General features: G+C 50.7%; 1 protein-coding gene across 11 annotated transcripts in view; it reads left to right on the top strand.

Annotated features, from left to right (window-relative positions):
• SUGP2 (SURP and G-patch domain containing 2) overlaps nt 1-22,267 on the top strand; it is a 30,777-nt gene extending 8,510 nt beyond the window's left edge. For 8 of the 11 annotated variants that reach the window (XM_059389486.1, XM_059389491.1, XM_059389488.1 and 5 more), the window contains 8 exons: nt 1,935-2,055; nt 7,474-7,961; nt 8,997-9,108; nt 13,419-13,939; nt 15,694-15,755; nt 18,608-18,744; nt 19,426-19,546; nt 22,003-22,267. In XM_059389486.1, coding sequence (XP_059245469.1) covers nt 1,935-2,055; nt 7,474-7,961; nt 8,997-9,108; nt 13,419-13,939; nt 15,694-15,755; nt 18,608-18,744; nt 19,426-19,546 — 1,562 coding nt within the window. In that variant the 3' untranslated portion in view covers nt 22,003-22,267. The other 3 variants (XM_059389487.1, XM_059389481.1, XM_059389482.1) reach the window with 3 other exon arrangements.
• Nucleotides 22,268-25,295: the final 3,028 nt, after the last annotated feature.

Below are 25,295 nucleotides of genomic sequence, written 5' to 3'. Positions count from 1 at the left end.
CTCTGCAGGTGCCCCCCACAGCAGCGGTCTTGCTGTACTGAAAACACTACAGTCTGTTCTTTTACAGGATCATCAAAGGCCTTTTTCTGTGTTTCTGCAGCATTCGCTGCCTCATGATACTGACCTAACGTAAATGACCTCACCCTTCCCTTGATGTGGACTCAGGCTGCCTTTTACTAGAGGCCTCCGAGGCTGAGCAGAGTCGGGTTCCCTTGTAAATGATGTCTGCAAACATGGGCTGTCTGGACAGCAGATTGCTGGCACCAGCGCCCGTCTCATGGGGGACTGCCCCGCCACTGCTTCCATTACTGTCAGAAACACAGGGATGACATCTTCCGTTGAATGTTTGGATTACTGCTATTGTTATTTTTTAAGTTCCCCTCTACAGAATATGGTCAGGGGAGGAGGAGTGTGGGATCAAAGCTGGGATACTTGCTTATGGTTGCCTTCTCGAGAGATGGTTGCAGTAATCCACAAATTGCATTGTTTTTAAAAGCTTCCAACTTTGAACCTTTTATTCTTTGGTAAGATCATGTAAAACTAGCAATTCTGTAAGATGAGACCTGATATTAAAAAAAAAAAAAAAGAAGCAATTTCAACGGGGAAATAGTTGCAGTAGTCTGACAATTGAAGAATCCATTTAGCAGGTATAAAGAGTTCACAGTGAGGTTTAAAATAAGCTCAAAGCTGCAACTCAGGCATGAGCAAGGACAGGACAAACTGGGAAACCTCTCCAGTTCAGAAGTGGTTTTTATCGAATGACTAAACAAACAGACCGTTCTGTGCAGTTAAAACCAGCAAATATCTGAAAATGAAACAGTCTTACTAATTGAGTGCCAGATGCTTTTCTGTGTTGCCAGGGGCCTTTTTTAAATTGAAATTTATGTTAAGGTGGCTCAGTCAGGGGGCGCCTGGGTTGCTCAGTGGGTTGGAGCCTCTGCTTTCAGCTCAGGTCATGATCCCAGGGTCCTGGGATCGGGCTCTCTGCTTGGCACAGAGCCTGCTTTCTTCCCTTTCTCTCTGCCTGCCCCTGCCTACTTGTGATCTCTGTCAAATTTTAAAAAAAAAAAGAAAAAAGAAATAAAAAAAAAAAAAAGGTGGCTCAGTCAGTTAAAGCTCTGAGTCTTGATCTCAGGGTCCTGAGTTCAAGCTCCCTATTGGGCTCCACACTGGATCTGGTGCTTATTTAAAATAACAAAAACAAGAAATACACCTCATATTGAAGGAGATTTACTCTTTGAGAAATGTTTTTCTTTTCATACATTCAGCAAATATTTTCTGTAAACACCTATCTTATGACCACTGACTTATTTGATTAGGGAATTTTTCTTTGCAAATTTACATATATGTTTTCTGATTATAAAGCACATGCATATTTATTTTTTATAGATAAAGCACAAAGAAAATGAAGTCACTGGTTAATCTACCCATAGAGAATATCTATTAATATTCTGGCATGTTTCCTTTTTGTCCCTGGGTGTCCTTATTTATGTATCTTTTCTTCCTGCCTTCACACTGGGAATCATAATCTAGATTTTTTTTATGTATTTTGTACAGAGTCACATTTTATATCTTTATGTTTTTCACTTATTGTGAACATTCCAGTTAAGCGATACCTGACAAGCAGAATAGAATTGCTTCGTATCATTTCCTTTTGTAGAATATGTGCATATGTTGCTCTGTACAGTCATTGTAAGCTTGTGACTTTCTCTTCTAGTGGTTATGCTCTTCTATCTTTTGGGAGGATGTTTTGGGTATTGGTTTTTAGAATACTGGGCTGCTTTCCTCTTTTCAATGCTGATTTCTCTTGAATGAGGATTTTGGTCACCGGTGCCTGCTTAGATTCCGTCCTAAGTTTTTGACTCCATCCTGATCATCCCAGGCCCGATCTGGTCCAGTGTGTTTCTCAGAAAAGCCCTTTTTTTGTGTTCCAGCGGTCCCCCAGCGAGCGGATCACAAGGTGGTGGACACCATCGACCAACTGGTCACTCGTGTTGTTGAAGGCAGCTTGTCTCCCAAAGAGAGAGCTCTTCTCAAGGAGGACCCTGCTTACTGGTAGGTCTTTAAATGTTGCCCCTCTGAATCCCTCCCATAGAACACACAGCAAAATTCGTGTCTCAATGGTGTCCGCTGCGGAGGGTGAGATAGCGATTTTGAGGCATGGTATTAGCCAGTGGGAAGAGCATGAGAGAGGGTCGGGTTCACCTACATTCAGGCCCCAGCTCCGCTGCCGCCCTGCCACCCTGCCATGGTCTCCCTGCCACTCTGGCCTTCTCTCATCCGGGCAGGGAGCCCCTCATGCCTCTGTGCTGGCTTAAGGATGAGGGGAGAGGCGCATGCAAAGAGCACATGAAGTTCAGGGTGGGTCACCTCAGTTGCTTATGACTTCCTGCTGCTGTCCGCTAAACTCTCTTCTCCTTTTGCCTCATTGCCTCTTCACGCCAGTGGAACAAGTTTTTAAAATTAAAGTTTTCAGCATAAATACAGTACTTGCTGGGGTGCCTGGGTGGCTCATTCATTAAGCATCAGGCTCCCTACTCGGCAAGAATTCTGCTTCTCTCTCTCCCACTCCCCCTGCTTGTATTCCCTCTCTCGCTGTGTCTCTGTCTATAAATAAATAAAAATTTTTAATAAATAAAATCTTTTATTATACACATACATACGGTACTTGCTTATTAGAGGAAATCGAGAATAAGACAGTGGAGGGAAGCCCCCATGTGCCGCCGGTGTCTACTGCCAGTTTTCCTTATTTGCTTCCAGTCTTTCTGCCTGTTGTGGACTGTTTGGGTTTTCGTGTCATGTAGCTATGATTTCACTGTGCTATAATGTATGTTGCTCTTTTGCGGTTTATGTATGTATTTTTCTTGCTCATTTTAGATAGCACAGGAAAATGCTCGTATTCCTTATTTTTCATAAACACTTTCAGACAGCTGTGTTTGTTAGTCCATAGTGGAGGTGGCCGGAGTTCAGTCAGCCATCCCTCTCTGGCTACACTTTCAGAATGATTTTGATTGCATACTGTTTTAAACTGGTTAAGTGAATGGCTTAATGCATCCCATTTTCTGGTGTGTTTAGGATTACCTCTAGATTGCTGCAAGTGGAAAATATTCACACTTTAACTTTTTTTTTAAGATTCTATTTTTTAAAATTTTATTATTTATTTGAGAGAGAGAACATGTAAGCAGGGGAGGAACAGAAGGAGAGGGAGCAGGAGACAGTTTCCAGCAGACAACACACTGAGCACAGAGCAGAGCCCAACTCGGGGCTCGATCCCAGGACCCTGAGGTCATGACCTGAGCCAAGACCAAGAATCAGGAGCTTAACCAGCTGAGCCACCCAGGCACCCCTTACTTTTTAAATCCTAAAAGTAGCATATGTCCTTTAGAAAAATGTAATAGAAAAAAGTAATAAAGAAGGTAAAGATGCCATCACTCAGCACTCCACCACTTCTCCCTCTCAGCGTGTCCTGTGTTTCAGACCTAACATCGCTGTCCCTGTTAGCAGCAGTTGCGTGCTCTTCCGTTGTACACAGGTACCCGAGCACAGTCAACCATTGCCAGTTGATGCGTTCTTAAGATTCTTTCCAGTTTTTCCTCACTGTAAACACCATTACGATAAACAATGTTTTCTATTTATTTCTGTCTACATTTCTGGCAGTTGATTAGTAATATCTGGGAGTGAAATTTCTGGGTTAAAGAGAAAGTTAACTTGAGAAGCCTTTGATCTCTGTTGTTTTTTCTCAGCTGCAACACAATTGACCTTTGAGACTGGATAATTCTCTGGTGGGGGCTGTCCTGAGCTTTGCAGGACACTTAGCAGCATCCTTGGCCTTCCCCCTTACACTAGATGCCAGTAGAGTTCTCCTTCCCACTGGGGGCAGGAGTTGCCCTTGATGGAAGCCATCAGTCTTTATCATCAGGTTACTTTCTGTGGCTTATCTGTCCCAGTTGAGACCTGTTACCACTCTCTAAGCATGCCATGCCCTCACCTGTGTTTTAACTTAAAGATAATTTCATAGTGTGATGTTTTACCTCCTAGTCCTTTGTTAATTAACAAAGATTATACATTTCCTCATAGTATATCTAGTTGTAGTTCCTCTTTTTATGTGTCTATTTAGGTCTTGTGTGATCAATATTGTACCCATTCTGGACTCAATATTCTTGCTGTTGTAATCGCTAAAAGTGCTTTGAAAGCATAAATTTCCTTTTAACGTTACTAGAGTTTTGGTCTTAACCAGCATCATTTACCAGACGGGAGGGTTGGAGCTTACATGGTTTTACTTTTACAGGATTCTCAGACTCATTTGGATTATTTTCATGTTTAGAATGAGGTATGCATATAATTTAAAAATTAAAAAAACAAACAGCCCAATAAACAAATTGTCCCATCATAATTTATTGAAATCTTGATTGTCAAACACTCTTGCATTCTCCGTACTTGGTACTATTCTCGGCACTTTTCTGATTTAAGCCCTAGCTGACTGAATCTTCATAAACCTTGTGAGACAGATATGTTCTCATCCTTATTTTATAGATAGGAAACTTGAGGATCAAAGAGGCCTCTTACCTAAAGAGTGCAAAACTAGTAAGACAAACTTGAGATTCTCATCCAGGCTCTTGGCCTCAATCAGTGTGCATGCTGAAGGAAGGAAGCTAGATAACCTCAGATTGAAGGGTGAAAGCAGAGACCAAATTCTCTTGGGTAAGGTACTCCAGATTTGGAAGGCCTAGGGGCAATTTCCAGGTGATTGGGCTGGAGAGAAAGGGGACCCCGAGAAGACTGAGGACATGTAACTCTGTATCACAATTGACCAGGCTCATGGTCCCTGACGGCCAGTGGTAACAGACAGAATCATAGCCAGAGTTGTAACTATGGGAGGTACAAAATTAGAAGTAAGCATTGAATTAGAAATAAAATATTTGAGGAAAATCATCATGAAGAAGAGTCACCAAACTCAAATAGAGCTGACACCTGAGAAGATGGAGTTACTATAAGAAAAATAATTAGTCTAAACATGTATGTGTGTAATTAACAGTCTTAGGTGGAAAATAGTATATTGTATCGATGAAATAGGAGCTTTTTGTTTTTGAAAAGAACCTGTGTTAAAGATCTTGGAAATGAAAAGTCTCAATGTTGAAATAAAAATGTCAGTGGTTGGCTAGAATAGACCCAGATGAAGAACAGATTAGGGAGCTGAACTCAGACTTGACTCTGAAAACTCTTTCAGAAGGAATTACTGGAGACTATCAGAGGAGAAGATGTGGTGCCAAGAAAGAATGATAAGAAACTAGTAAACTTAGGACTAAGAGTACATGTATGTAGTTCATCAAAAATATCATTTGAATTGGGGCGCCTGGGTGGCTCAGTGGGTTAAGCCTCTGCCTTTGGCTCAGGTCATGATCCCAGGATCCTGGGATCAAGCCGAGTCTGGGCTCTGTGCTCAACAGGGAGCCTGCCTCCCCTGCACCCTGCCTGCCTCTCTGCCTACTTGTGATTTCTGTCAAATAAATAATAAAATCTTTAAAAAAAAAAAAAAAACTGTCTGAGGGGATGGGGCTTGTATCCTGGGCTTTGGAGTCACCTGGGTGCTGACTCTGCTTTCTGCTCTGGGTGAGGGGGTACCTTACTGGGGCTGTGTTTAATTAACAGGATAACCAGACCGTTTCTGTTAGTCAGTGCTCCTGTATGTGGGAACCCTTGCTTGTTATGGGGCCATCCGACGGGATGGTGGTGTTGGCCCAGCAGAGTGTCCAGGGCAGCGATGGAGAGGGTATGCTCCATCCGATCCAGGCAGACCTTAACGAGAGCTGCCCGGGAAGCTGCCCCCCAGCAGCTCTCCACATTAGGCCATGCTGCCAGCACCCTGCTTCACGCAGCCCTGCCTCCAGTCAGCCTCTGTCATTCCTAATCGGGAACCTCACCAGTTCAGCCACCTTTTAATGTCAGGCAGTCTGAAGGCCACCTGAAATATTCCCCTGCCCACCAGTGTTCATTCCTCTTGAATACAAACTGAAACTGAACATTCTTGAACTCCTGAAATGTGCGAGGTCCCCGAGAAACTCAGCACATCCCAGGAAAGGAAAATCACATGGGCCACATTACACAATGCATATAAGTCAAAACTAGCAACAACCAAAATAAAACTTGCTTCTAAATAACTTTTGAGTGGAGGAGGAGGAGCAAAGACATTAGAAACTTCACAAGGAAGCAGCAGGGGGCGCTCTGCACCCGTTGCATCCAGCTGCAACCGGTTCAATGTGGGACACCTTTGTCAGAAATAGAGTGAATGTGAGCATTCACCCAGGAGGCCAGAAGGAAACGGCGAGAAAAGCCCAGACCCTAGAAGGGAAGGATTAATGGAGATGAAAGAAGGTGCTCACGAAGTGGAAAACAGTAAAGAGTTTAAGTTCCCCTCCGTGCCTCATATGTCCTTTCCCCAGGGCAAATTAAGTTTGCTTTATATTCTTTCTACCCATGGGAAGAAAGCAGATGCACATGGATCCGTGTACACAGAGCAGATTCATGTGGTCCATGTCGATGCTGTTCTTCTGTAACATACTGCCTTCTCCGCCTATATCGTGGGTGTCTTTCTGTGTCAGCGCTTGGGACTCACCCTCCTTCTCTTTCCTATACTGTTCTTTTTCTTCTTTTTTTTAAAGATTTTATTTATTTATTTGACAGAGCGTGCACAGGCAGGGGAGCAGCAGGCAGAGGGAGAGGGAGAAGCAGGCTCACTGCTGAGTAGAGAGCCTGATGGGCTCCATCCCAGGACCCTGGGATTGTGACCCAAGCCAAAGGCAGACACTTAACCACCCCAGCACCTCTGTCTCGTTATAATGCCGGCATATGATTTCACAGCCACAGCACCCTGGCCTCAGTGGTGCAGTTGAAGCCAGGCTCTCTTGAGTACCCAGCGTCCCTGGGCCCTCTGAAGTATGTCATCTCCCAAAAATGGCACCCACAAGCGACAGAGTGGCAGTGTCTCTGTGGCTACAGAGTGAATGTGTTACGAGGCCACCACGAGTTGTGAGCACCTTCATCACTGGGGATGAAACCCAAGGAGGAACGACCAGTGCTGGTTTAGAGCTCCTATTGCCCTGCAGTTACTCTGGGCAGGAGGGGACCCGGGTCATCCGTGGGGCAGAGCCTCTCAGACGGCAGGCAAGGGTGTACAGAAATGGGATCATAGCATTGATTCAGTACGTGGTGGTGGTTTTGTTTGTTTGTTTGTTTTTGTTTTTAAGATTTTATTTATTTATCTGACAGACAGAAATCATAAGTAGGCAGAGAGGCAGGCAGAGAGAGGAGGAAGCAGGCTCCATGCTGAACAGAGAACCTGATGCCGGGCTCGATCTCAGGACCTTGGGATCATGACCTGAGCCGAAGGCAGAGGCTTTAACCCACTGAGCCACCAGGTGCCCCTACATGGTGGTGTTTTAACCAATATCCTTCTGTGTCTGTTTTGTTATGTAGGTTTCTGTCCGATGACAGTAGTCTGGAGTACAAGTATTACAAACTGAAGCTGGCAGAAGTGCAGCGGGTCAGCCACACCTTGCCGGGAGCAGATCAAAAGCCGACAGCGGCCGAGTGTGCGGTCCGGGCCATGCTGTATGCCCGGGCCATCCGGAGCCTCAAGAAGAGGCTCCTCCCAGGCCGGCGGCGGGGGCTGCTCCGCACCCAAGGGCTCCGGGGCTGGAAGGTGAGGAGAGCAACCACTGGGACCCAGACCCTCCTCTCCTCAGGCACCAGACTGAAACACCATGGCCGGCAGGCTCCAGGTTCATTGCAGGGAAAGCTGTCCCAGCCAGATGGAAATGATACTGCCAAGGACTGCCCACCTGACCCGGCCGGACCCTCTCCTGGGGACCCCAGCCCAGAAGCCTCGGGCCCATCCCCCAAGCCAGCAGGAGTGGAAGTCTCTGGAGCCCCTCAAACCTCCTCTCCCTGCCCATCTGCTGACGGTGGGTGCTCCCTCCCATCCCCCTCTTAACGGGCCCCAGCTTCAACTCTCCAACCTCCAGGGGGTCTCTAAGGAGTGGGGGTGGTAGACCTGGGTGGCCTGAGCGGTGGTGCAGCAGGCAGAAGCAACGGGGACCTGGTCAGGACAGGTGCACGTGGAGGCGCACGTCACTTATTTCCTAGAGGGGCTGGCCCTCCAGTCCTGTAGCCGTGTTCCTCCTGTCCGGGGATGGAGCTAACTCACCGCGCTCCCCTGCAAGGTCGTCTTACTGCCCCCCGCCCCCAAGTTGTGCCGTGGGCCATGCTTGGGGCTTCGAGCTGCTCGATCCATTTCTCTGTTCTTTCCCCTCTTTACGTTCCATAGGGCTGCCCTCGTCTCTTATTCTGCTCCTTCTTCCCTGAGGTCTCTGTTTCCTTCCTCAGACTTAGCTGACCTGCCATTTCTTCTGTTTCTCCTGGCCATTACTTTTTCTCTGTGTGGCAAGCCTGCCCCTGGCCCACTTAGCACTGGGTGTGAACGGAGAGGGGAACCAGAATCTACACCACTGCTACATTCTCTAGCTGTCGCCATATAACTAGCCATTCTGAACTGTGGCTTCAGACGGGGGGCACAGTGCCCCGAGTCTGCTGAACTGGGCTGGGCCCACACATGTGTTTGCAGGCAGCAGGTTTTATGGGGCCATCAGCGGAAGTAACTGGTGCCTGGGTCACATGCCTGTCGCCCCCTAGCAGTCAGCCTTGATTTGTTCACCTGACAGTCAGGAGGGCGGTGGAGGTGCTCAAGGCCTCAAGCCCAGGTTCCACACTGACGCCTCCTCCTGTCAGTCAGCAGGCAGCTCCAGGTCAGCCCTGATTTGGGGGGACAGAAGAGGATCTGCCTCTGCTGGACAGAGCTGCAGAGTCCCATGCAAAGGGCAGGGATGCAGTGAGGGGACACCAGGGGCTGTCTTTATAATTAGTCTCCATACCCAACCCCCAAAGCAGAAATTGGAAGCAGCAGCTCAGAATTGACATGTGACAGTCGCTTTGTTTTGTAGTTGACACGAAGACCATGGAGACTGCGGAGAAACTGGCCAGATTTGTTGCTCAGGTGGGACCAGAGATTGAACAGTTCAGCATAGAAAACAGCACCGACAACCCCGACTTGTGGTATGTAGCCATCATGCCCTTTGAATTTGAGTGTCCTGAGAGCCTCTGGGTGGCCTGGCAGACGCTTCTGCCCCGAGAGGCACCTGAGGAGAAGTCATGGCATCACTTCTGCCGAGCTCAGGGCTGTGAGGAGGAAGCATCTGCTTTGGGGTGTTGGACCGTACTGCCCTCATCTGTGGCATCAGGAAAAAACCTGCCCTGGAGGGAAGTTTAAGCTGTATTTGAAGGTCAAGTGGACTTTGATCAGGGCAAGGGGGAGAGAGCACCCAGGCATAGAGGCCAGTGGGTTCCCCAGAACCTTTACAGAGGCCAAGTGTTGTGGGGGAGGGGGAGGCGGGGCACTGTCCCTGGTCACACCAGTGCTCCGGGTGGTGATGGATGGCGCCTGGTCCAGCCGTGGGCAGCTGGCACTTCCACTTAGCAGTGGCCTGGCATCCTTTTGCCAGGAGGGGGTGCTGCTACCACTGTCATTCCTCAGATGCAGTGCCCACTCAACAGCACACAGCCTGCGGGTGACAGAACCAGGAGCCTGCACTGCCTTGTGGGGCGGGTTCCCCTCCTTCAGTGGGAGGCTGCCCAGGAGCTCCATGTTCCTGGTGCTGAGCCGTAACCCAGGTGGGGATCCCATGTTGTGTGTATTTTATCCTCCCATTGGCTGGGAACTCTGGACCCTTGCCTTGCTCCTACCATGCTGGAGAGCCATGCCTTAGTCTAATGAATGAAGACTAGGGTTGAAAACTACACATGTCCTAGAGCATTGCTGGGACCCAGTAGTGACCCAGCACATTCTTCTAGCTTGTTGGGGACCTTGAGTAGATTCTGCACTGGGCCTGCCTCCTGCTTCCTGTGAGACCCAGTCCAGCCTTGGGGAGCACCGACGGCTTCATGGGGTTCAGCCTGTCCTGCCTTTTACAGGCCTGGTGACCTTGGGGCCAGCTGGGCCTAGCACGCCTCACAGTTGGGCAGGACCCAGGTAAGGGGATGGCTCCGCTAAGGGCAGCCGGGAGCATTCCATCGGTTGTGTTGTCTGTCTGTCTGTCTGTTTTTCTCCAAGTGAGAGTTCTGCAGTATTCTAGGAACCTGCAACTGCCAGGTTTGAGTTTGTCACCATTTCTGACAGCCTTTTCTGAGCAATGTTCCTAAGGCGGCACTGTCCCTTCCGTCCCCACACAGAGTCCCCCACTGTACAGCAACATTAGGTGGAGTGATTCCCCCTGTCCCCCAGTCTGGTGCTCAGGGAGCAGTTTGAGAATGACTGCACCTGGCAGCACACATACATAATAAATGTCAAAGTGACTTTGTGTTTCTTTTCCTTTAGAAAAATGATACCTCTAACGTGCTCAATAGTCATCTGAGTTAAATCCTTTTTTTGTGTGTGGTTAGGTCATCAATTTGACATATTGTCAGGTTCATTTGTTTCTACAGAGATTCAGTTTAGGGCTATATTTTTCTACCCTTTTTAATTTAATTTTAAAAATAAATTCAGCATTTGAATGGTTCTAAAGTAGAAATTATAGAAGGTAATCTCAGAGAAGTCTCTGAGTGGGAATCCCCCCACCAACAACAGGAAACCATTTTCATTCAATTATAGGGGGTGTGTGCATTTCCCCCTGTTCTTCTACCACTAACCCCTTTGTTCTTACATGTAACTTTCTATATGTAATAGACACTTGTGCATCTTGCTTTTTACCCTTCACCACCTATCCAGAAGTCCCTTGTGCCTTCCCCACTTGTCCCTTCATTCTTTTGTCCACTGTCATTCTCTACATGTAGCCACACCAGGGTCATTCCCCAGCCTTCATCATTCACATTGTTCTTATGGCCTTATCAGTGGCCTCACACACAGTGACTTCCTGGAGAGAATCTTCATGTATCTTTCAGAAGGGGGACTGTAGGGCCTCAGGGTCAGTGCACTTGTAATTTTGTTAGATAATAGAAATCCCCCTCCCCGAGGGCCACGCCTAGAGCAGTATCCAGAGTACTTGTCCCCACCCCTCACCTTTTGGCATACCTTAGGGTCAGTAGGATTTATGAGAAATTTCTCATTTCCATGAAATTTTAGTTTCCATTTTCCTTAGGAGTGAAATTGAACATCTTTTCATAAACTTGTGTCCTTTATTTTCCTGTGGACTGTTCATTTGTCCCTTTAAAAAAACAAAAGAAAGAAAGAAACGTTTGTCCTTTAAAAAAGCTTTGGTGTTGTAAATAGTTTGCATTTTTTACAATTTTTTGTAAATGCAGCTTGTTCTCACTTTTTGTCCAGCGCAGTTGTTCAGAGTCAGTTGTGTTTGTTGCGTGTGTGCCCAGTTCATTCCTCTTTGCTGCTGAGTGTGTCCCACTGTGCGGCTAGACCAGTGGTTTCCGCACTGCCTGTTGATGGCACCGAGATGTTTCCAGTCTGGGATGGTTACAGATAAAGCAGCTGTGAGCAGCTGTGGATAAGGTCTTTATTTTTCTCTAGGAAAGGCTGGCTCCATGATGAGTCTATGGTTAACTTCTGAAGAAACTACCAAGCTGCCTTTCCGAGGAGTGGCACCATTTTGCATTTCCAGCAGCCTGGACGAGAGTTCTGATTCTTCCCCATCCTCGCCAGCACTTGCTCGTGTCAGCTTGGTCATGTTAGCGTCCCAGCGCGGGGAGACGGGGTTGCACCGTAGTTCTCATTTCTGCAAGGACTAGCCGTGCTGAGTGCCCTCAGGTGTCCTTGTGTGTTTTCTATACTTAAGTGTCTGGATCTTCGGTCCATCTTTTGATTGAATTTTTTTTTTTTACTTATAAATCAGTTTTGAGGGTTCACTACATACATCCTTTATCGGAGTCCTTTATCAGGTGTATGATTTGCAGATATTTTCTCCTGTTCTGTGACTTGTTTTCTCATTCTAGCTGTCTTTTTTTTTTTTTTTTAATAATTTTTTTTTTTTTTAAAGATTTTATTTATTTATTTGACAGAGAGAAATCACAAGTAGATGGAGAGGCAGGCAGAGAGAGAGAGAGAGAAGCAGGCTCTCCGCTGAGCAGAGAGCCCGATGCGGGACTCGATCCCAGGACTCTGAGATCATGACCTGAGCCGAAGGCAGCGGCTTAACCCACTGAGCCACCCAGGCGCCCTCATTCTAGCTGTCTTTTGGAGGGCTCAAGTTCTTAATCTTTGCCCTTCTTTCTGTTGGTTTTTTGGGACTTTTTCTTTCTCCGTTTGTTTGTTTGTTTGTTTGTTTGTTTTTTATTTGACAGGCAGAGATCACAAGTAGGCAGAGAGGGAAGCAGAGAGAGAAAGGAGGAAGCAGACTTCCTGCTGAGCAGAGAGCCCGATGTGGGGCTCGATCCCAGGACCCTGAGATTATGACCTGAGCCAAAGGCAGAGGCTTAACACACTGAGCCACCCAGGCACCCCAGTGTAGTTTATTTTTAAGCCATCTCTGTAGCTGACTTCAGATACCATGTTTCTGACCTTTGTGTTGGTGTTTTCTGTCCGTGTATCCAAGGACTGGTACCACACTGCTATAACTGTAGGGGCCTCGTACACTGTAATATCTGTAAGGTCAGAACCCTTCATTGATTTTATTCAGAGTTCTCCCAGATACTCTTACAGATTTTTTTTTTCCTCTGTGAAGTCTAGAATCATGTTCAAATGCAGGAAAAAAATGAGGCATTTATTGAGATAGATTTATGCATTGATACTTTGATCAGTGAAGAATTGACATCATTATAAGGTTGAGTTGTTCTAGCCAAGAACAAGGGTTTCTTTACTTGGGTCCAAGTGTATTTGTGTCCTCGTGCATGTTTTCAGTTTCTCACACTAGCTGTGGCCCCGGATCAAGGTGGCCGGGGGACCCAGAGGCTCAGAGAGGCAGTATTGCCACCACGCTGACGCAGCTTCACTGTAGAATGAGGGGCAGGAGTGATGTGCCTTCCTCTGTCTTACCTGGCGGTGTGAAAGGAACCGTACAGTCACAGCGAGTGCACGGGAGTCCCAGAGTGTCTGGTGATAGACTAGAAGGGGATGAGGAGAGGGCCAGGTTGGATCTCTGACTACAATGCTAAAGCAGCACATTCCTTGGTCATTCCTGCGTACCATGTTCCTCCACCTCCCTCCCCTGAAAAGCAATGAGGCTTCTTTGCTTGGTTACCACCAGTCCTCGGATCTCTATCTCCTTGTGCGGCTGCACCATCAACCGTAGTTGGTAGAAAGGGGTTAGGTTATTTGTTTCCTGGTCCCACTCCAGCTTTGCTGGATCTCTTCTGGACAGTGTAATAAATATGAACGTTCAGAGGTCACTCTGATTAACCAGTATCCTTCATCCTTATCCTAGGTTTCTCCATGACCAAAATAGTTCAGCCTTCAAATTCTATCGAAAGAAAGTATTTGAATTATGCCCGTCGATTTGTTTTACATCGTCTCCACGGAACCTCCACGCTGGTGAGGGCGCAGATTCTCAGGAAGGCCCCCTTGATCCCATGGAAGGGGAAGGAGAGTTTGAAGATGAGCCCCCTCAGCACGAGGCTGAGCTGGAAAGCCCAGAGGTGATGCCTGAGGAGGAGGAGGAGGACGAGGAGGAGGACGACGACGAGGAGGAGGGGGGTGAAGAGGTCTCCACTCCTAGAGGGTCCTCCAGGTCCGCAGGAGGAGCGGCCAAGTCCGAGGGTTCTGAGGGCAGCCCCCCCACCGATGGCCTCCCGAGTGAGGCGGCTGAAGATGGCCCAGCTGGGGCACCTGCGCTGTCCCAGGCCTCCTCGGGGTCCTGCTTCCCCCGGAAGAGGGTCAGCAGCAAGTCCTTGAAGGTCGGCATGATCCCAGCTCCCAAGAGGCTGTGTCTCATCCAGGAGCCCAAAGGTGAGTGCCAGGTCATCGCCCCATCTGCCCTAACACGGCCTTCCGGTCAGCACCTCAGAGGAGCTGTGCTGCTCAGTAGTGACCAGGAAAAGTTGTGGAGACCAGGTGACGTCGCCTGACAGTATGGAAGAGTTTACTGGCCTTTAGCCCAGGCTTTTAGCCACAAGATGACCAGCCGGTCCCTGTCCCCCTTCCCGCCTCTGATTATACCTGCCAGCCTGGACGTTATCTCCCTAAACCCCCCAGGGCCAACAGAACATGAAGTTCTTTGGTCTTGTGTTTTTAACCTAAAATAATTGTAGTGGTTTTGCATACCACTCCGAAATGTTCCTGCGAAGCTTGCGTTGCCAGCTGGTGTAGGGCTGGCAGTCCGAGGACGTGCTGCTGTGTTGGTGCAGCGGCCGTGTGTCAGCATCAGAGGCTGCTCGGTGTTTCCAGGATTGCTCACAGTCCAGAGGAGGAGCCCCAGCCATGAAGGGCACAGGCCTTGGTCATGTCAGCTGTTTCCTGCTGGTGACCTTGGGGAGTACCCAGCCTTCTGAGTCCCTGGACGGCCCAGGGCACTGATGCCTGCTTAGTGATGATGAGGAAGGAGGGCACAGGTGGGGCTGGTCTTGGGCAGGGTTAGTGGGAGCCATGTGCCCTGTGCTCTGCTGCCTGGGCCACGAGAGGTCATCTGCTCTTCTTCCGTGGGGAGGGTTAAGATTCTTGAGGTACCGTTTAACAGCAGTAACACACGTCCTTCTTAAGGGCACAGTCTGAGGAGCTTGGGCAATCGTGTACAGCCAGGATTGCTCCAGCACGGTGGAGCTGGAGCCTTTCTCCAGAAATGTCTGTCTCTCTCTCTGTGGTCCCCTCCCCATTTTCTGGCCTCGTGGTCGTGCCTTTTCTAGACTGTCAGCAGACAGAATGGGATCGTGTGCGACCTTCTGATGGACCGGCCCTGGCCCTCGTTATTCCTCGTGCCCCCCACCCTTCCAGGTGTCGTCACAAACGCAGGCCTGGGCTGTGCTTGCTGCCGTACCTTCCTGGGAGGTGGTTGTGGCAAACAGTGCCCCGTCTTGTGTCACTTCTGTGCTCACTGTCACACTTACTTCCAAGAGCATCAGTTCAGTTTCTCTTGCTGACAGAATAGTCCTGTGGTTTGTGTTTGGAAACTTTGGCGCTACCACGGATTGCCAGCTGTTCTACCCAATTCAGACGTCCGTAAGAACTTCCTGCTGCTGCTGGCAGCCTCTCCCAATGCCTCAAGTCTCTCATGGGGAAAAAGTGGAGCTCTTTCTGTTTTGGAAGCTCTCAGTTCCTTGGGTGGTTGATGAGAAAAAACCCAGCCCTGCTGATCTCTCCTTCATTAAAAATAAGGCTATAATGTGATTCAGTGCTCAGTATGAGAAGCACGGTTGTTTTGTACTGGAAAGTTCTATGTGGACGTTTAAGTCTTTATCAGCAGAACAGTTGCAGAAACTCTAGGAGGGCTGGAGACTGCGAATAATTTATTTGTTGAAGCAAAACGTGTTGTTATAGTCATGGAAAGTGGCCTGTGCATCGAACCCTTCATCATACATGCAGGAAGTCCTTTGTTAAAGTAGACTCTTTCCAGTTGAGCAGCCCTCACTGGGGCCCATGTATTCCTGCCTTTGTGCTCCTGGTGCCCGTGATTCCTGAGAGGCAGCCTGCAGGCCACGGTGTGGGCAGTGCTGAGAGATGCGGAGAAATTGATGTGTGTGTACGGGTATGTTTCTCGTGTCTTCCAGTTCATGAACCAGTTCGCATCGCCTATGACAGACCTCGGGGGCGGCCCGTGTCCAAAAAGAAGGTGAGCATGACCAAGTTCTCACACATGCCAGTTGGGATTTGCCGGAGCTTTAAAGGACACTGTGGCTTATAACTAAGGAACACTGGTACTTTAGACCGCACAACGTACAAAGCATAACAAACAGCCTTTTTTCTTGGGGATTTCTTGAAACTGATTTATGTTGCCAGAAGCACAGGTGAGTAGTAATGTGTTTATTTAACCAATAGGCGAGGCCTGATTGGGAGGTAACGTCCTGGCCCTTACAGTTCGGATTTAGCGGACTGTAAATGTAGCTAAAGAGCTCACTGATTGGCTAGAAGCCAAGACATTGTGTGGATGGGTGTTTGCACACATGTGTGCAGTAACTGGCAGACCCTGCGCATGTGCCAGGCCCCGTCTGCCACCTGGAGGCAGTAGCAAGCAGGGCCAACAGGGACAGGAATGTGTGAGACTCTTGTGGCCCGTGTGCTGGAAGCAGGTCTAAGGGAAATAGGGAATAATGTGGGGTTCGGGGTGCCATTTATTCAGGGAGGCCTGGGAGAGGCCCCAGGGTGGTCTTGTGTCAACAGGTAGCCCTTTGTGGCCCCCACATGGGGTAAGGAGGTGAGGAAATAAAGGCAGTGAGGCCCCAGCTCATGGAAGGCCCGTAGACAGATGTCAGCAGTGAGGCTGCTTCTCTGGGCGAGGCCCGCAGGGACCCATGGTGGTAGTTTGAGGGGAAGACATGGCCGCTGTGACTGCTGTGCTGAGAGCAGCCTGTCAACAGGGGCCCAGGAGGGTGAAGACACGGTCAGTGGGACTTGCCGATGGATTGCGTGTGGAATAGCCAAAGCCCAGCATGCAGGCCGCCTCCGTGGTTGTCTACCCGGGCAGCTCGGAGTTCGGAGCTGCCACTGTCTGAAATGTACAGACCCGGGGTGGGGGTGGGGGGCAGGTCTTCAGGGAGATGGGGTGCACTCCAGACAGGTGCATACGTGGGGGCAGGTAAGGCTGGCCGAGATCACCTAGGACATATGTGGCACATCCCAGGTCCTTCGAGGTCAGGGAGATGAGTCGGGAACCAGGTGAGGGCTCTGCTGGTGTGGGGTGGTCAGGAAAGCCTGTGTGGAGGACATCTGTTCGAGAGCACTATCGGTCTCAGCAGCCAGAGGCAGGGTCGGCGAACAGCAGGGAGGGGGGACTTTCCTGGGCCCAAATCTCGTGGTCCTAACTGATGCGCTCAGTTCGAATTGGTGCTCACAGCCGGCTGCGCCTCCAGTGGTCGGGGTGAGGTGGCACCCGGGCTCGGGCTCAGCCTGGCCCCCTGATCTCAGCATGTGGTTCCCAAGTCTTCATTTGTACCTCTGTGACTTGGTTCAGAGGGGGTTTAATGGGTGAAAAGAAATGCATGTTAACTGGCTGTGCAGCCGAGGCCTGCGAGCTCCAGTCTCTCGGTGGGCCAAGAGCTTCCAGCTTGCTCCGTCTGAGCCGCTTTCCCGGAGGGATGAGGATCTGCCCTTTGGGGACCTGTGGCCGGCCTTTCCCTTGCCTTAGCCACCCCCTTGTCCTCCCACACGTGTTCCTGCTCAGACCCTCAGACTCTCACCATTACCCTCAGCACCAGCTGATCAGGATGCAGGAGCCCTTTCCCCGTGCGGCCTTCTCAGCCTACCCAGACTGTCCTCGGTGTTAATTAAATGTTTTTAAAAATAGGCTCAGGTGGTAGGGACAGTGTGTACTTATGAATATTCATGAGTAAATGAAAACTTTTTTTTTTTTTTTAAGATTTTACTTGTTTATCTGGCAGAGAGAGAACATGCGTGCATAAACAAGGAAAGTGGCGGGTGGAGGGAGAGGGGGAAGCAGGCTCCCCGTTGAGCAGGGAGCCCGATGTGGGGCTCCATCAGGACCTGAGCCAAAGGCAGACGCTTGACTAACTGAGCCATCCTGGCACCCCATAAACGGAAATATTTTCTGCTCACACTGGGCAGGCTCTCCAGAGGCCCCCCAGGCCTTTTAACCTGTCTTCCCACAGCCAGCTCTGGTGCCCATGTCTTATCCAGGGCTTCTTGCTCCTCTACTTGTAGGGTCTTTCCCTAGCCCTTCTTTCCAGCTTTCCCAGCTCTCAGTGAGGTCTGCTTTGTGCTAGACATGGATCCCAGAGTCCCAGTAAAACCCAGTCTCTGCCCCTGGGGAGCTCCCAGACCTGGGACGGGGCAGCTGGACAGATGAACAAGTCATTCAGGTTTGCTGAGCAATGTCTGAGGGCGAGCGGAGAGGTTTCCAGGATAGGGTCACTGCTCAAGTTCCGGAAGCCCATAGGCGTGTTCCAAACAGGTAGGGGAGTAGGGAGGACCCTGTGAGCCACTTTTTCACATAGAGTGTCTCTATAGCAGGTTCATGGCCTGTTCAGCCCCCTCCTGCCTCAGCCCTGCCTCCCTTCTGACTCCTTACACCAGGGGCCTTGCTGCCTCAAGCCTCTGCTCTGGTTACCCCAGTGTGGGGCTGTACCCTCTGATCATCACCACCTTGGGCTCTTCCTGCTAACCTCTTGGCCCCAAGACCCTCCAGCCCCTCGGGGTTTTCCTCATGGTCTTAGCACCACAGTGCTGGTGGTCACACTGGGGCCTGAGAGCCTGGTCTGGCTGGGTTCTGTGGGGGCATCTCTTACTCTTCACTTTTAGAAGCCCCAGCCCACCCAGGGAGTGTTGCTGGGAAGTGGGAAATAGCCCGTGGCTTCATCCCAGTGTCCCCCAGTGTCTGTGGAATCAGAGTCAGTTGCGGCGGGGGAGGGGGTGCTGGACTGTGCCAGGTGCAGCACGAGCAGGCCCGTGCTCCGGGCGCTTTTTGCAGTCTGCAAAGTTCTTACGTGCTATACCCTTATCTCTCTTCAGAAACCCAAGGACTTTGACTTCGCCCAGCAGAAGCTGACTGACAAGAACCTGGGGTTCCAGATGCTGCAGAAGATGGGCTGGAAGGAGGGCCACGGCCTGGGCTCCTGCGGGAAGGGCATCAGGGAGCCCGTCAGCGTGTACGCAGCAGGCGCTTGGGGCCAGGGATGGGGTGGGCAGCGTGCTTGGAGAGAAGAGGCTTTCTCTGGGATTCTGGTCCTGAGTCTTTGATCCGCAGCCTGATTTCTTGGCTCCCCTCATGTTAAACATGGCTTCAAACTGGCAGGGTTTTTTCCCTGACAAAGGGAGTCTTCAGATGAGGTGAGAAGCAGATGATTTACATATACAGGTGTTCCTACAGGCTCCTTGTTGCACTCACACAGATGAGTTAAATGGTTTCTTGGCCCCTGGCATTTCAGCCACATTCCTTATTGTCAGAAAAGCTCAGTGGTAATCTAGGTAGTTCCAATGAAAACCACTTTGCTTTTTCTGGGAACCCATAAGCCAGCTAGCCAGGGTGGGAGAAGATGGCCCAGAGTTTGTTAGGCCCCATTAATATCCAGCAGGGATTGCCTTTAAAACTGAGCTTACCACCTGCTGGGGGAGGCTTTCTGCTGTAATCAGGCTTGTGAGAAAGTCCACACACCCGCGCAGGTGAGTACCCTTGTTCGCCGCGGTGACTCATGTCTTCACTTTCCCTCTCCTTCTCCCTGTTGCGTGTCCCACGTGCCTCCATCCACTCTGACCCCTTGTGCCATTTCCAGTCCCCTGGTGGCCAGGCTCTGTGCTTGGGTGTGGCTAACTCTCCATTTTGCTCCTAGGGGAACTGCGTCGGAAGGGGAGGGGTTAGGTGCCGACGGGCAGGAGCACAAGGAAGACACATTTGACGTGTTCCGTCAGAGGATGATGCAGATGTACAGACACAAACGGGCCAACAAATAGGTATGTGTGGGAGCTGGTGCATGGGGTGTTCCGCCCAAGCTGACGTGCTGGTACATAGAGGCGGTTCCTCCCCCAAAACCAAACAGGAAACCACACATGCACACACACACACACACACACACACACACACACACACACACAGACGTGCACGAAAACATTCTGTGAGGTTAACAAGGAGTGTTTGGATGTGGATGTGTCCCACCTCTCCCCTTCCAGGTTTGGTTGAAGGCGCAAGCCCCGCGCTCACAGGCGTGCAGCCCACCAGCGGGCCTTGGGAGGGGCCTGGTGTCCCGCAAGTGTGAGGGCGATCTGGAAACCGGCGCTGCACCGGGCAGCTGCTTTGCCACATCCCTTTTCTGAGCATCTTCAAATCCTTTTCCTTCTCAAGGGCCTTGGGCCCATATAAACATTCCCTTCTTTCTCTTCTCTTCTTAGTAGCCTTCCCACCTGTAATTTCCAACTCAGTTATGAACAAAATCATTCTCTCCCTGAATAGATGAAACCATTGGTGAGACAAATAAGGCTCGAAGCAGCAGTTACTCTTAAAGCACCACCTCTGCCCGGATCTGCCCTGGAGCCAGTGGCCAAGTAGGTCTGGCGCGTCCTCGAGAGACGAGCGCCTCTGCAGCTCTGGTGTGGAGGTCCCCCTGGCTTTTCTTCTTAAAAGAGAGTGCACCACTTTGATCTGCTTTTGCCTTTACCCCTCTTCCAAATGCTTGCGGCAGCCAGTCCCCTGCAAGTCTTTCCTGGCTCCCACCACAGAAGGTGGTGCTGCCCTTGGAAGCACCGTTTCCTTGTTTGTGCTCTAGCGCCGGCTCTGGTCGGGTTTCTCGTCGCAGGGCGCCTTGCTCTCTTTGGTGCTCTCTTTGCAAACTTGGTGCCAAAATGATGACAGATGGGGGCTTCTCGTTGCTTCTAGGCCGTAAATAGGGGCTGTAATCCGGTATTAGTGGAGTCTGCTCTGGCACACAGCCTGCGGGCTGGGGCTCAGGATCTGAGAAGCGGAGATGCTGGATTCCACGAACATGTGACTGATGGAGGCTCGGCTCCCGAGAGACGGAGTGGAAGTTGAGCGACAGGATAACAGAGCTGTGTTTGGTGGGGAGTAATCATTATGTTGATGAAACTTCCCTCAAATTCGCTGATCTCCCTAGAATCCACACACTGCAGTTTGCTTTTTTGAAAAACCACATATGGAGTCTCTTCTACGAAGGGGCGGGGGTGTAGACTCTTCAAGAAGCATCGTTTCTGGCATGCACCTCGGCAAAGAATTGTGTTGTCAGGGCCCTTGTACAGAACAGAAAGCGTTGTCCTTGTGGGGCGGGCCCGCAGCTGTTCGCTATTTCTAGGCGCGTGATCGCCGCTTTTCCCTCTTCTCCCGGTGCACACTCTTTGCAGCTACGTGCGAGGTTCTCGGGCTGCGGGGCTCTCAAGCCTTTCTTGTAAAGCAGCAGTGTGGAAGCTTTAAATGCGTGCTTGGATCTGGGAACCTTGGGATCCTGCTGACTCTGCAAGCTGGGGGGACAGAGGAGCACAGCTGTGAGTTACCATGTCGGCGCATCTTCCGTTTCTTAAAGCCATAGGCCTCACCTCTAGGCCTGGGCTCCTCAGGCTCCATCTTGAGGGGCCCACACCATCCCCACCACCACAGCCACCACCACCACGCCCGTCGCAGGCCTATGCTGTCTCTTCGCATCAGGTGCGGCCTCCAGGCTCTCCTCGCTTCTCACTGCTCTGTTGCGTGGGCTCCTGGCGGATCTTTGTGGCCGGGCAGATGACGAGACTCCTCGGCACAGCTGAAGCAGCCTGCAGGGTGTGGGGACCACAGCTGTAGGGGTTCATCTCCTTTCTTTCCTCATCCTTCCGGTAGCTTTCCTTGTTGGCCGTGGGTGGAGCAGGTGGATGGAACTCTGAGAACAGGGCTTTGGTCTTCTCTGGCGTTTCACAGAGCGCCTGTTGGCCCCAAGCAAAACATGGACTCCCCAGATAGGTTCTGGCTCTTTCTCTGCAGCGTAGATAGCTCTGCCCATCATCTTCACTCTGTGCTAGTATCTTCGCTCTTGGTCAACTCTACTTTTATCTGTAAGTAAAATAGGGATTCCCAGGCTATAAGCCCTGTCCCTGCAGCCTCCTGCCACTCTTCCTCCTGGGGACATCCCGCTTTGAGCTGACCCTGGGAGCCTTTGGCAAACGTCAAAGGGAACACCTTCTTGATCCTGGAATGTCCTCTGAGCACTCAGGTGATGCTTTTCCTGGGGGGGTGGCGTCATGGGAGCCGGGGCGGAGCCTGGTGGTGTGTCCTCATGCCAGCCGTTGGCTAGGGACCAGGGCACACAGGCCCTCGGCACTCGCCCTCGCCCTCTCTGGCAGGGGCTGCTCGCAGGGAGTGTGTGTGCGAGCGCGATGTGCAGTTGCATAGCCTCGTCAAAGTCACAGTGTCTTTTCTGTCATTCTAGTTCCAGGGTCTCTTCCATGAGGACGACAGGCATCCGGAAAGTGCTAACTCACCACTTTGGGTGCTTACTGTCTCTGGCTTGTTTCCATCACTGGAAATCATATAGAGAATTTTAGCGTTTTTGGTCCTTGATAAAACCTAGAAGACATTTGTGATGTTACAAAACGGAAGTTTTTCGGTTTGTTTTTTCTTTCTTTTTTTTAATCTAAGAAGTTGTGAATGTTGTTAATCATTTAGCAGTTGCAATAAATGTAGAGGAAATCCAATGGTCTCTGGTGATGTGTTTTGAAAACGTGGTGGGTCAGGGACCACGTGACGGATGCTGAAGTACCTGCAGGGAAGCCGGTTGGACACACCGAGACCCCGCAGGCGCGCCCTCTGCCCTCCAGAGCCTTTCTGCCAGCTCGCCCCCACCGGCGGGCCTGTTGAGTTGCTGGGAAAGCCCGGAGGGTGCCAGAGAGCAGACAGGGACCAGGGCTAACCAGAGGGCATGGACATGTCCTCTTCTGAGTGGGGATTACTGCTGGATATGAAACCCACCTTCAAGAGCATCAGGGATACCTGCCCTACTGCCCCTTTCAAGGCTTCACCCGCTCCCAGGTCGGCGCTCCAGCTGTCAGGTGTTCAACCAGGGCTACTGGTTGGGCCTCCCCCTGACCAAAGAGGCCTGCCTATGGGGCATCTTCTCAGCTCCCTCAGCTCCCTGCTGTTCTGCGGGCTGCGAATCTGTGTCTGACTCCCCCACCGACAGCTTCTGGCCCTGTGGGGAAGGTCTGAGGACAGAGGCTGCATCAGGCACAAACCAGACCTGCAGGGGCCTCCCCCTGAGGGTGGACTGATGTGCGGGAGCCAGGCTGCTGTTGGACCCAGGAAGGGGCCAGTTAGGGCTGGATGAAACAGGGCCCCCAAGGAACTGATGTGGAAACCCAGGTGCCCCTTACCCTACTGTGTCCTAGAAAACATCTTTTTCTTGGCTTTTTTTTTTTTTTTTTTTTTTTTTAGATTTTATTTATTTATTTGGCAGAGAGAGAGATCACAAGTACGCAAAGAGGCAGGGAGAGAGAGAGGGAAGCAGGTTCCCTGCTGAGCAGAGAGCTCAACACACAGGACCCTGAGACCAGGGCCTGAGCTGAAGGCAGAGGCTTAACTCACTGAGCCACCCAGGCGCTCCTCTTGCCTTTATCTTGACAAGAGCCTGAGAGGACAGTGCCTGACTGTGGACCTCCGTGCCCTCCCTCCCTGAGACAGTCACTCGGACCCCACAGCTGCCCCCCCCTCCTCTCCCACCCCTTCTCAAGAGACTGGAGGGAGGGGATGTGCAGATTGGCTCTCCAGCAGCTGCCCCTAACAGGCCAACACCTCATTTTGTCACCTCCCCGGGCTGGTGAAGTTCACTTAGATGAGGACACATGGAGGAAGAGTCTCCAGGCTGGGACACCCATGTTTAGGCTTTGATCTTCGGCTTTGTTTCCACTCCGAAGCCTGGGGAGGATTTTCTTCTAGTCTGGCAGGAAGGATTTCCTCTGCTCTCTTGTTGTTCAGAGCTAACTGGGACCTAAATATGCCTTTCTTGGCCCAGAGGGCCCCTCCCCTTTCCTTCTCCTCCCCAGCACCCTTTCCTGGAAGCCTTTGGGGTGTCCCAAGGCCTTGAGAAGAATGTGTAAAGCAGCTGTGGTTTTAAAGTAGGCTTTTGCTCCGCGTGCACGCACGTGGGTGTCCGTAAAGTGGGTACGTGACGCACACAGACCTGCATGTTCAAGCAACACGTGTATGTATTCTTTGCAAATGATGGCAGCACATACTTGCAGAGTAAGACACAGAAGCTGCCCCCCCCCACATAAACATGAAATATAAATATCAAATAAAAACTTTTTTCAAAATAAGACGCCGGGGGTGCCTGGGTAGCTCAGTGGGTTAAAGTCTCTGCTTTCGATTTGGGTCATGATCCCAGAGTCCTGGGATCGAGCCCCACATCGGGTTCTCTGCTCAGCAGGGAGCCTGCTTCCCCCCTCTCTCTCTTTGCCTGCCTCTCTGTCTACTTGTGAGTTCTCTCTGTCAAATAAATAAAATCTTTAAAAAAAAAAAAAAAAAAGATGCCAGGTATGCTCCCTGGAGACTTGTGTCCTCATGCAACTAGAGCTCCACAGTCAAATAAATAAATCCTTTAAAAAAAATTTTTTCCCCAGAAAATTTACATACATATGTAATGAACTGTTGTTTAAGTTCCCCACCCAGAGGCATTTGAGTTGTTCCCAAACCTTGGCTCCTACATCCCAGCACTCTCTGTGGATAAAGCCCTCAAAATGGCATTTCTGGGACCAAGGGCATGCTCCTGGCATCTCCCCTACTTCACTGCCTGCCTCTACAGCATTCCTGTGCTATGCGATTTTGGGGTGACCCCGTTAGCACCCCAGTTTCCCTAGCTGTACCTGCCTCTCCAGGATGTGGGGGGCTATGGTCCCTAGAAGAGGCAGGCTCTACCCTCAAGGTGGACTGAACCACAGAGCGTGGGCTCTGACCCCTCCAGACCCAGTCCCCATGCTCTGCTCCAGATAGGGACCCAGCTGCCACCCCTCTGTGCTTCCTCCAGATTCCCCCACTCTGAGCCCCCGAACCTTGAGCTTCCTGCAGGTGACCTTGTTTGGCCTGGGCAGAGGGGAGCCTGGGTCCCTCCAGTTCTTGATGTCCCCTTCCATCCAATGGCCGCCTGGTGTCCACGCATGGAGGTGGGTCTCAAAGGTCAGAGATGGCCAGCAGGGAGGAGGCCCCAGCAACCCTCCCCACAGCTGGTGAGCAGGAGGACTCCCCGAGCCTTGGTTGCCTTCCTGGAAAATGAGGCCTTGGGCTTACAGAATTAAAAGCAGTAATCCAGGGCGCGTGGGTGGCTCAGTGGGTTGAGCCGCTGCCTTCGGCTCAGGTCATGATCTCAGGGTCATGGGATCAAGTCCTACATCGGGCTCTCTGCTCAGCAGGGAGCCTGCTTCCCTCTCTCTCTCTCTCTGCCTGCCTCTCCGTCTACTTGTGATTTCTCTCTGTCGAATAAATAAATAAAATCTTTAAAAAAAATAAAAAATAAAAGCAGTAATCCAGGACCTCTCATGGAGAGATGGCTTACTTAGGAGGGGCTGGTCCTGATCTGGAACCTGTTTCCCCTCCTGGGAGGCAGATCTTGTGCATGAAGATTCCCCAAGCCCAGTCACGGTACACCCAGGCCCTGCTCTGCTGCCAGCTGGAGGGTGGGGTCACACCCCCAAATTAACCCACTTTGAGAGAGGAAGGGTTGAGGCCTACGGT

This window comes from Mustela nigripes, chromosome 2 (assembly GCF_022355385.1).
Source record: "Mustela nigripes isolate SB6536 chromosome 2, MUSNIG.SB6536, whole genome shotgun sequence".
Classification (NCBI taxonomy): domain Eukaryota; kingdom Metazoa; phylum Chordata; class Mammalia; order Carnivora; family Mustelidae; genus Mustela; species Mustela nigripes.
The sequence above is the reverse complement of the archived record's forward strand: the minus strand, read 5'-3'. Positions and strand labels throughout refer to the sequence as shown.